This window comes from Schistocerca gregaria, chromosome 5 (assembly GCF_023897955.1).
Source record: "Schistocerca gregaria isolate iqSchGreg1 chromosome 5, iqSchGreg1.2, whole genome shotgun sequence".
NCBI classification, from domain to species: domain Eukaryota; kingdom Metazoa; phylum Arthropoda; class Insecta; order Orthoptera; family Acrididae; genus Schistocerca; species Schistocerca gregaria.
In genome coordinates, this window is record NC_064924.1 from 311209848 (window position 1) to 311222044 (window position 12197).

General features: G+C 36.3%; 1 protein-coding gene across 1 annotated transcript; it reads left to right on the forward strand.

The window, feature by feature from the left end:
- The first annotated feature begins 274 nt into the window (after nt 1–274).
- LOC126272323 (NPC intracellular cholesterol transporter 1-like) lies at nt 275–8175 on the forward strand. The gene has a single exon (XM_049975107.1). It carries the CDS (start codon nt 616–618, stop codon nt 4561–4563), a length of 3948 nt encoding a protein of 1315 aa, XP_049831064.1. The 5' UTR covers nt 275–615; the 3' UTR covers nt 4564–8175.
- The last annotated feature ends 4022 nt before the right edge of the window (nt 8176–12197 follow it).

Consider the following 12197-nt stretch of genomic DNA (forward strand, 5'->3'; position numbering starts at 1 on the left):
AATGATATTTACTATGAAAGACAAGACAACGGAAATTATTAAACGTGCCCCAGTTTCTTATATTGTTTTTGTTTCCTTTCATTTTGTCCAGATTGAAATGTTTTTGTTGAGACTGGCACTAGCATTTTCGCGTATTACTTAGCGGTTGTAAGTGTAAGTGATTAGATTTCAGAGGTGTCAAGTAGAATCTAGACTCTGCTTATTCCTCTTTATCCAAGTTTCTGAAATATTATTACTCTTGCAAGCGGCTGCGGCGTAGCTGATTTGTGTATTTGGTCTGTCTTTTCCATGCAAGATCAAAACAATCAGTATCTAGAAGGCGTTGATGTAGTCTCCAGCCAACGCTTTAGGTCACGTGAGTCTGCATCTGCATGTCAGTGTGTCAGTGTCTCAGTGATGAGTTAGGCGCTGAGACGTTGTGTGGAAGGAGAACAGCAATAGAAACAAGTAAATGTCAAACATATGTTTAGTGCTCCAGTCAGCTGATTCATCTGAAGATTCATTGACGTGACAGCGCAGTGATAGACTCAAATGCGTAACGTTTGTGAAAGTGACATTGAAGTGATCGTAGCGTGATTTTGTAACTTTTTGATAGCGAGGCGCAAAAAGTGAACCATGAATTTTGTCAGTTGCGCCGTAGTGTTTTTGTATATCTGGACTTCGACTTTCGTATTTTCAAGTAATCACTGCGTGTGGTACGATCAGTGCCATGTCACCGAATTCGCACAGAATTGTCCTTATAATGGAACAGCCAAACCACTGAACGAAACAGGCACAAAATTGCTCCAAAAGTGGTGCCCTTCTTTTCTGCACAGGTTAAATTCCACATCGTATGCGACGTGCTGTAGTGTCAGTCAGTTGGAGACTTTAGATGCTAGCATCCAAATAGCTAGCAATCTCTTGAAGCGATGTCCTTCCTGCATGATGAACTTTGCAACTATTCTCTGTGAGTTTACTTGTGCCCCGAATCAAAACGAATTTGTGAAGATACTACAGACAGAAAAAGATGGGAACGTGACATACATCACTGCCATAGAAGTATTTGTAACGAACACGTACTTAAATGGAATTTTTAATTCCTGTTCTCATGTGTCAGTTCCATCGACTGGTGAGCGCGCGCTTGATATCATGTGTGGTGAATATGGTGCATCACGTTGTGACGCTCAGAAATGGTTCCAGTACATGGGGGACCCGACTTTGAATCCAGTGGCTCCGTTCCTCATTAAGTATTCCACCAGCAATGAGTCTGGGTTTTTTCCTTTGGATCCTGGAGTCACACGATGTAATGAAAGTTTTGATGTGAATACTACTGCTTGCAGTTGTATTGATTGCACAGACAGTTGTCCTGCACCACCTCCCGTACCACCACCTGTACAACCTTTTACTATTTGTGGACTCGATGGTGGTGTTTTTATAATGATCCTGTTGTTTTCTCTTGGAACACTAACATTTTTGTCTGTTGTGTCTTGTAAGCACTGCTGCTGCGCAGATCAATCCACTAGTCATGAAAATGAGGTACCAAATGAACGCACTCCCCTTATGCAAAGCAAAAATCGTTCCACACAGTCGAGTAGCACACAGATAGCAAGTAGAGTTGGAGGTAAATTGTATGGATTACTTGAACGTTTATTTATGAAGTGGGGTGTCATTTGTGCATCGTACCCGTGGATGATTATATTTCTCAGTGTGTCATTTGTGATTGTTTTAGCAAGTGGTATACATTTCACGAAACTTACAACAGACCCAATTAAATTGTGGGTATCGCCCAGAAGTAGTGCAAGAGTAGAAAAGAACTATTTTGATGTCACCTTTGAACCGTTTTATCGTATGGAACAGATAATCCTTACAACAGTAGGACTTGACAAAATAATTCATCAAACATCTAATGGACCTGTGGAATTTGGTCCAGTGTTTAACAGAACATTCCTGTTGGAGGTGTATAAACTTCAGAGACAGATAGAATTGCTGGGTCAATCTGATGGTGTCGGTCTTGAGAAAATTTGTTTTGCCCCTCTCACATCTCCTTTTACAGGTCCTGCACAGGTTTCAGACTGTGCAGTACAAAGTGTATGGGGCTATTACCAAGACGACTTAGATACTTTTAATTCTACAAGTGAGGAATCTAATTATACTGTAAACTATTTGGATCACTTTAAAGCTTGTAGTCAAAATCCTTATAATATCAATTGCTTAGCTCGTTTTAGGGGAGCAGTAGATCCTGCACTTGCTGTTGGTGGGTTTCTTAGTGACGAAAATAGTTTGTCAGAGAATCCAAATTATGAGAATGCCACAGCTCTCATACTTACGTTCGTTGTCAGAAACTATGAAAATGAAACAGCGCTGCAACCAGCACTGAAGTGGGAGAAACTTTTTATTGAGTTTATGAGAAACTGGACGCAAACAAAACCTCCCTTTATGGATGTAGCTTTCAATGCAGAACGATCAATTCAGGATGAATTGGAGCGCAGTTCAATAGCAGATGTAAAGACAGTTTTCATTAGTTATCTGGCAATGTTTTTGTATGTTGCTATTTCTTTAGGTAAAGTAACAGGATCCAAAATGGCAAATAACCCTGAAAATGTGCTTGAAGACAGTACCCAAGCTGGAGGAAGGAATAGAGAGGATTCAAATTTGTGTAGTAAGATAATGAAAGATTTTGTGTTGTTGTTGATTAATGCAAAAATTTCACTTGGGCTGGGTGGTGTCCTTATTGTTCTTGCATCAGTAGCAGCGTCTGTAGGATTTTTTGGATACATACGTGTGCCAGTTACTATGATTATTATTGAAGTTATGCCTTTTCTTATTTTGGCTGTAGGTGTAGATAATGTGTTTATTATTGTGCAGTCATACCAGAGAAGCAAACGTTTTGAGAATGAGAGTCAAGCAGAGCACATAGGACGCATTATGTCACATGTAGGACCATCCATTTTACTTTCAACTTTAGCTGAATGCTTGTGCTTTTTTCTTGGAACAACATCAGGCATGCCAGCAGTTCGTGAATTTGCAATGTATTCAGGTTTTGCTCTTCTTGTTGATTTTGTCCTTCAGGTTTCTTGCTTTGTCAGTTTACTGGCATTGGATTCTCGCAGACAAGAAGACAACCGTTTTGATATCTGTTGTTGTGTGCAGAGCTCACAGTCAGACTCCATTTCATCTGATGGTGTTCTGTATGAATTTTTTAGAACAAAATATGTTCCATTCTTAATGAATTCAGCTGTACGGGCTTTTGTGTTTGTTGCTTTCTTTGGATTTCTGTGTTTCAATATTGCTTTTATTCCCAATTTGGAAGTGGGTCTGGATCAAGAATTGTCTATGCCAAGGGATTCATATGTATCAAAATATTTTGAGTTTATGAAAAATTATTTGTCCATTGGACCTCCAGTGTATTTTGTTGTCCATGGGGACATTGATTACTCACAAGATTTTGTACAAAATTCCCTCTGTGGCAGTCAGTATTGTTACCATAACTCGCTTACAACTAAGATATTTAGTGCTTCAAGGCAGCCAAATATCACATACATAGCTCGACCAGCAACTTCGTGGATAGATGATTATTTTGATTGGTGTAGTATTGAAAACTGTTGTAAATATTTTCCCAGTAATGGCTCCTTCTGTCCAAATGACTATACTAAATGCAGATATTGTGATATCAAGCTAGATAACCATTATCGTCCTGAAGCAGGAGATTTTAAAAAGTATTTACCATATTTCCTGGAAGACAATCCCACAACAACATGTGCGAAAGCTGGTCATGGCTCGTATTCTAGTGCCGTTAACTACAAGTTTGATAATGGCACTTTGTCAGAGTTTAGAGCCAGTTATTTTATGAGTTATCATACTGTTCTGAAAAGTTCGAGAGATTATTATGAGGCTTTTGGGGCTGCAGTTTCTCTGTCAGCAAATATATCAAATGCAATAAATGAGGTGTTAAGAAACAACAGTGTTGATTCAGAAGTAATTGTCTTTCCATACAGTGTCTTTTATGTTTTCTATGAGCAGTACCTAACGATGTGGCATGATACACTTAAAATCTTAGGTGTTTCTGTTGCAGGTATTTTCATTGTGACATTTGTTTTAATGAGCTTTGATATAGCATCAGCTCTAATATTGATGTTAACAATAATTGCAATTGTTGTTGACATTGCTGGAATAATGTACTGGTGGCACATCTCACTGAATGCAATTTCACTTATTAACTTGGTGTTGTCCCTTGGAATATCAGTTGAATTTTGCTCACATCTCCTACATTTTTATATCCATTCAGATGAGAGCAATAGAGTGTTGAGAGTCTCAGATTCACTGACTAATATTGGGAGCTCAGTATTTTCTGGAATTACACTAACAAAATTTGTTGGCATAACAGTTTTAGCATTTGCAAACTCACAGATATTTCAGGTGTTTTACTTCAGAATGTATCTCCTCATTATTCTTTTTGGAGCTGGACATGGTTTAATTTTCTTACCTGTTTTGCTAAGTTATATTGGTCCCTTGAGAACTAAAAGTGTACCCATGAATGTGCGGATAAATTCAGAAATTGTGGGAGACAGCAGAACCAGCAGCTAGTTCACTGGCATTTTATGATGTTTGGTTGTGATTGATATTGTCATGAATTTATCCAGTGTACTAGAAGAGTTAGAAATATTCATAAATACTCTCTTACTAAACTCATTGTTGTAGACTTACCATGAAGAACCATGGAAGAGTTAGTCCAGATAGACTACTAAATGTACATCGAAGGAAGGAATGTGAAAAGATTTTTTTTTTCTTTTTTTTTTTTTGTAATGGCCACACTGAGCTTTGATTCAGGAATCACAGTATTTTATAGCTCCAACTGTAGATGATTAGTGTATGTTTGTGTCACTGTTCCTAAATATTTTAAAACACAAATAACTGTAGTCCAGTTATTATACAGCACCCAAGTAATTTTCAAAGATTTTGGTACTGTATGCAGGCATATGTGAGTGATTTTACAATGATAGTCATGAAAGTTGTGTTAAAATACAGACAGTAAAATGGAAACATCACTTCAAGATAAAAATAACTGTACCAGCTTGTCATTGGGTACTAGAAACTCTTGAGCATACCGCTTGTGGAGCTACAGAATGTCACTCATTTATTTTCATCTCAACAGTGATGAACATAAATTTGTGTATTCATTTTTATTGCAAGTAAAATGTTATGTTTTTAAGGTTTGAGATCAATTGCAAAAATTCACGACTATACAGTCATATTTGGTGTGTTAAACATGTTATGAAGTGCAGTCAGCATATGAAATTCATATTAGGTGTCATTCAGTTTTCCATCTCCAGCCCATATTGCATTGACAGTTTATCTTGGAGAACATGAACAAAAAATGTTTCTAGAGAACATCAACAAAACAGGTTTCAGCAGTTTATTCACTTGTATATTATGCAAAAACTTGTATTCTTTACAATATCTTTCTACTTTGCTTGCTTGGACATTGGTAGATGGTTTGCTCCATGTAATTTTTTTTAATAAAGGTAAATGTGTTTCTGTGTATCATTTACAATGACATGAGAACACACAACAGTGAAATTTCATAATGTAACAGGAGTTAAATAGCAGCTAGAGACTGGTATGGTTTCAGTTATGTATTTGTTCCATTTTACAAGCCTTCTGGGCCCAACCAGTATCATAGTAACAGGGGTAGAATGAGAAAACACAGCTTTTTTCCGTAGAACCTTTACTTTAGTACCATATTATTTGCTACTGTGATATCAGTGATATTGTTCTGTACCTCATTTGTTTAACATATCAGCACCATATACACACATCAATTAGCTTATATGAGCAAACCCATATTACATCTAAGAACTATTATGTCAGACTCACTGCAACTGTTGTGGAAAATTTTACTTACAACATAGCAACTATTTTTGTATTGTTTTAATGAGAGATACTCATGTTGTTGTAATTTTTTATGTTAATTTTGCATGTTCTATATATTATAAGTCTCTGTTGTAATATTCAGGTGTAACTTAATATTTACAGGCAGCTGCTTATGCTTGTCATAGCTAGTGGTATTGCATTATGATTTTCTTTAACTATTTTCCACAATATCACCTACAGTGATAGACTGCTAAGAATGATATCGTAGGAATATTTAACCTGAAGTCCTCAGTTTCTTTAATGTAATAATGGAGCTGCCCTTTTTTCATTTGGTGAAAAATATAAAATGTGCACTGATATAAATGGCGGAAGAGTGAATTCTCATAAGGTAAACATGTTAATAAGAATATGGCCCAAAGTTTCATTTTTCATGTGTCTTTACAATGATTTTAAAAGCTACTTGACAAAACTTGCATTCTATAAATCATTTGCTGAAAGTACACTCCATAAAATATGTGAATACATTTTTTGATTCACATTTGTAGTAATGCACTTGACAGTTCACTGAGAATTAATGGTTAAGAGATGAGTGGTGGAGATAGGAATATTGAAAAGCTTCTTATTTACCTCCTCATCACCAAAAGTGCTGTCAAGGATTATACAGACTGGGCACTCAATTAGGATAGAATTTTCATTCCATGTGAATGGGATGGTGACTCTTAAAGAGGCAAGTTGTTATATCCAAACTGAGCTTTTCACTCTGCGGCAGATTGCACACTGATATGAAACTTCCTGACCAAACTGTGTGCAGGACTGAGACTCGAATGTGGGACCTTTGCCTTCTGTGGGCAAGTACTTTACCAACTGAGCTACCCAACCACCTGAGCTTGAGCCTGGGTAGCTCAGTTGTTAGAGCACATGCCCAAAAAAGACTAACGTCACAAGTTTGAATCTGCCCAGCACAAAGTTTGAAACTTTTATTTTGTCTTCTACATTCATAGCAACATATATGATCTTCCTACAGTATAACTGTTAATAAGTTCATTAAACCTAATAGTAAAAAGTAATGATCAAGCAAACTAATTAAACGAAACTGGCGTCAGTTCTTTTGTTTGTTGCTCTGAGATAAACTATGTCATTAGGTAGTTTTTTGCCATGTAAAAGTTGTTCTTCACCCACTAGCTAATTGATTGGCACCAGAATTTCAAACCATAGCTTCAGTTTCTTTTTCCTTTCATTTCTGTTCCATTGACTCCATGTTTTCAATTACTTTGTGAATCTCTTATTTGTGATTGTTTGTTGCTCTAATTGTTAGATATTGTGTACAAAAATTATGGTTTGTGCCAAATATATTGAGGTTGGAATAAAGCAACCTGCTTATACTGCTTAGGATGTAATGAGTGTACAAAGATAAATTGTAAATCTCACAGATAATGGTATGCGAGTTAGATATGTATTAGATATAAAACACTAATTGTGTTCCAGAAGACTGGATTGTCTTGTTTGATGTACAGCCACAATCATGAGATGTGGTACTGAATTTATCTTACCTAACCACAAATCTTCTCTTTGTGAATGAAGAGGCAGCAAATATAGGAGCTAAGTTGTGAAACACTGATCTTAATCCTTTTTTCATATAGCTAAATGGCAGGGTCAGTCCTGCAGCAAAAGTAAAATAGTATTAAGAGCAGTTACTTCTTGTTTCTTGTGCCGTTGATTTTACTTAGTATGTTACCTATGTTTTAACAACGATTATAAAAAAAATGGAGTAATGCATGTATCAGTTGCATAAATATATTGTGTTTCATTGTAGTTCTTTGTATTTGAACAGTTGTTTGTATGATAACTGCAAATTATATCTGAATGGTAGGAACTGTTATTTTTAATAGTTGCTCATATTTCTAAAACTACTTCAGTAGTTAAGAGTAAACCGTCCCTTGGCAAATCAGTAGTGATTATTATAACAACAAAAGTTAAGGTGTCTTGTTTTAGAGTCAGTCAAAGATTTGTCTCATGGGATGATTTTCATGCTTGTGATGACTAGGAGTCGAAGAGTTTTGGAAATAACAATGCTAGCTAAAATTAACATAAAGGTGGCATTAAAAAAAATGAATATAGACCTAACTGAAAGCTCATGTCTCAGGTATTTTAATAAGTCAAGGCTGTGACAGTGATTCTTTTGTAGAAGTGTTAACTGCTTCTGTAAAGCTGCCATGTAAATTATTTAGCAGACTGAATTTTGATAATTTGTAATGTGCTGTATTTTATATTAATTACATACCAAAGAAAGAATCTCTATTAAATATTTTTTTTAAAAAAAATCTATACTCTGGAGTCATATCATTTGCACTGGAAGTATCTCTCCGTTACCACATATATCACTAGTTTGCATTTCTTTTGTGGGACTGTAACTCAAAACTCATTAAAAGTGAACTGTGCATGTGGCTTTCCTGAATCACTTTAAATGAATGTTAAAATGGTTTTTCAATAATTCAATGGATCATTGCTCTATTTCGAGCCACCCTGCTATCAAGAGTGTGATAAAATTAATCATCCTTATGTTCTTGGTGATATTTACATTGCATATTATAAAGTTATATGTTGTAATTTTTAAAACCAGTTAAATTAACATAAAGTGAACGTCATTTTCATATTAGTAAACACTGCAGAGCGAGGTTACAATTTATGTGGGGAGCTGAATGTCCATCAGCAGCATGTTTTACACGACTATGACATGAAATTGAAGTGCTGCATCAACCACAAATGAATTGTTCAAGAGTTAAATCAGCATTTTAAAAAAATGCTGGACTATAACAAAAATTAAGTATTACATGAAGAACTGACGTGTTTGTAGTAGCAGCTCCCAATTGCAATTTCAGTTCTTTCTCAAAAGATCGTTTCAGTGTGCATAATCATGTGTGATACACATTTTTGCTGCCCCAACTGCTAGCATCCAGCAAACCCATTGCATTCAATATCTGTTTCTTAGATGCTGCATTTTTGTCTTAAAGAAAAATTACCCCCTTCTATATCAGTCTTTCACTGAAAGACTTAAATTTCCACAGGAGCTGCTTGATGACGTAGAGGTAGTACAGTGTTGTTATAGAAACGCAAATCTGCAGCTTGCGAAATGTTAAGTTACCATTTTATCCATGACAGTTTGAGAACACTGCAGCTGAAGACACTGGTCATAACACTGATCAAGTACTCTTCAGTCATCTGTATCTGTAACTGATTACAGCTATTATTACTATAAAAATGAGCTCAATTATCACTGATAGTAAAGCAGCGGAGCTGTTTATTTACCTTGTTTCCACTTCCCTGTCCTATAGCACTGCATTCAGGGGCAGCTCTTTGTGTTCTCCAAGAACATTCACATCCCAGAAAAGAGACATCAGAATGATCTGCATTGTCACTTTTTGGGATTATGTGCATACATGAATTTTCAGCTTTGCCTTTCCTATACATTTTCATGCTGTCAAAACTAAATGTGAAGTTATTTACAGTTACGTTGGTTTCATTTTCAATGGGCTTCCAGCAAAGCTGAAAAATTTCTGTGCTAAACTATAGAATTTCAGAGATAAGTGGAAAAGCTTTTGTGGGACACAGTAATTTTCTTGCTGTACTGCAATTTCTAACTGTAATTTACAGCCTTTAACAATATTTTGTTATTTGTATATACTGCCATAAATCTCAGATTTTTTTTAATTTTTCAACTGTATATATAGTGACTCATTCTGTGATATAATAATTTTGACTCTCGTTGTCTTATGGAGAAAAAGAAAAAAAAGCACTACACTGGCTCCCAAAGTTGAAGTAAAGCAAATATAAACCAGGAAGCTGACCCTCCCTCCTCAGATGCCATAAAAAAAATCAATGTAGTAATCCGTGTGGCCTCCAAAATGCACCAACCAATCCCAAACAGTTGTTTCAGCTCCCTCCAGCCTCCGTTGCTTGTTGTATGTGTTCGAAATTGTTAACCTATCACTTATAGTTAAAATGCCTTGTACAACTTGGATGATTTTATGTGTACCACGATTCAGATAGATGTTAAAAGTGACACATGCTGCTGATGAACGTTTCTTGTGGTAAAAATTGAAATTGTTTTATAAGTAATGCATATTAACAGTGGATATAAATACCAGTTATCAAAAGTACCTCAAACAGTTATGGTACTACAGCTGCTGTTGCTACTAACCTTCAGGATTGTTTTATCACAGTGGTTAGTATGTCGCAGAGGTGACAAGAAAACAAAATCTGAGTATTTAGTATGTTTTATCTATCACTTAAGTCATAAAAGAGAGAAGTAGTAGCAATGACAATTGTACAGTTCATAGTACCTGACAAGACAGCAGGAGAAACAATCCACAGTCTGTAGTTAATTGTCCATATATTTTCTGAAGTAATTTAATTGAATTCGTGGTATTATTGATGTTGAATATGAAGTTGAGACACTTCATATTGTGTTGTGTGGTATATCTTAAAACAAAACTACACTGAAATTCTCACCCAGTGGAAATAGGAAAGTTTTAGGGTTTAATGGTTAAAGCTTCTGTACTAAAATAGACTATATGAGAATGGATTTGAACCTGTGAATGATAACACAATGAAAAATGAAGTGATTACAACTACAACACAAACTACTACTAAAGTGTTAAAAATGAGCAAAAAGAAACATTCTATATGAAAACATCTTGGGCTTTCATACGAGTAGCTGCGTTCGAATTCCGTGACATATATTTGCCCAGATAGAATCCTAAGATGATTTCATTAGCAGTACTGACAGGGAAAGCTTTCCTCCATGTATATTCTAGAACTGGGTTGAAAATCTGCTAGAACACATCAAGATACTATCAAATAAGGAAAAGAATTATTTTGAAGATGATGTCATCATCTAGTCAAATACTTTATCTATTAGAATACAACATGAAATCAGCACACGTAAGTAAAGAAGTGCACAAAATTAAGGAAAGAAATTGGTATGATATAATTAACACTACCTAACTTGATATCCAGTACTTTAAACCCATTGTAAAGCATACAAAACTGCAAAGCATCTAAATAAACCGTGGCATAACTATCTGATTAAAACACACCAACTAGTGGGCATTAATATGGGGTGTGTTCACTCTTTGCCATTATGGCAGTTAGAACTCTGCTGGGGATCAGTTTCACTGTGATGTCTGAGGATGAATGGCAGTCCATTCCTCCTCAAGAGCCGAAACGAGAGAAGGCAGTTATGCTGGAGATTGGAGTCTGAGGTAGTCAGAATTCTAACTCACCCCAAAGGTCTTTGTGTTCAGATTGGGACTTGGGGCAGATGGTCAATTTTAAGAATGTTGCTGTTTCTTGCTAAAGCAAGATCAAAGAGATTTAATTTGTTTTTGACAGTGGAATGTAACTGGATAGATAAGAAAAATCTACTCACCAAGTGGCAGCAGGAGAACATACATATAAAAAAGGCTTTACTGATGTAAGCTTTTGGAGCCAGTGTCTCCTTCTCACAGAAGGCTTGAAAGGGAAGGAAAAGGGGTGAAGGGAAGGGAACTAGAGATGTTTAAGAAAAGGGCTAGAGTTTGGAAAAGTCACTCAGAACCCTGGATCAGGGGGGACTTAGGTGATGGGATGAGAAGGAAATACTGATTGTTGAGGACTGCACTGGATGAGATTTGAAAATCTGAGAGCTTATAGATGGAAGACAAGGTAATATGCAAGACAGAGATCACTGTTTAAACATTGTGCATGAGTTAATAATAGTGAAATGTGGAGTGAATTGTACGTAACAGAGGTGGGAGCAGGGCAGTGGAAAGTAGACATATCAGCAAATGAAACATGTAGAAAACTTAAATGGAGTTAAGAAAGGACTAGTTACTGTGAATAAATGCTTATATGGAAGAAGTTAATGTAAATTAAGCCCAGGAGGATTGTGTGAGAACCAAGGACATGTGCTAGTTTCGACCTGCAGAGTTCGGAGAAACTGGTGTCCGGGAGAAGAATCCAGATGGCAGGTATGGTGAACAGGCACCGAGGTTGCAACTGTCATGTTGTAGAGCATGCTTTGGAACAGGATATTGTGTGTTGCCAGTATACACCCTCAGCCTCGGCCCATTCATACTAATTAATAACTTTGTGGTACTCATCCAGTGTAAAAGACTGAACAGTGTTTACATAACAGCTGGTATATGACATGTTAACATTGTTTGGCCTTTTACATTTGCATGGTTACAACTGAGTTATCAGATAGGATGAATGGGCATAGGCTGAGGGTTGTTTTGTTTCCCAACACAAATTGTCAGGAGGTTTTCATCCACATCCAACCATACAGTTTGCTGAGACACATGGTTTTC

Excerpts from the sequence above, each read along its gene's own strand:
- LOC126272323 (XM_049975107.1), top strand. The coding sequence starts at position 616 with ATGAATTTTGTCAGTTGCGCCGTAGTGTTTTTGTATATCTGGACTTCG.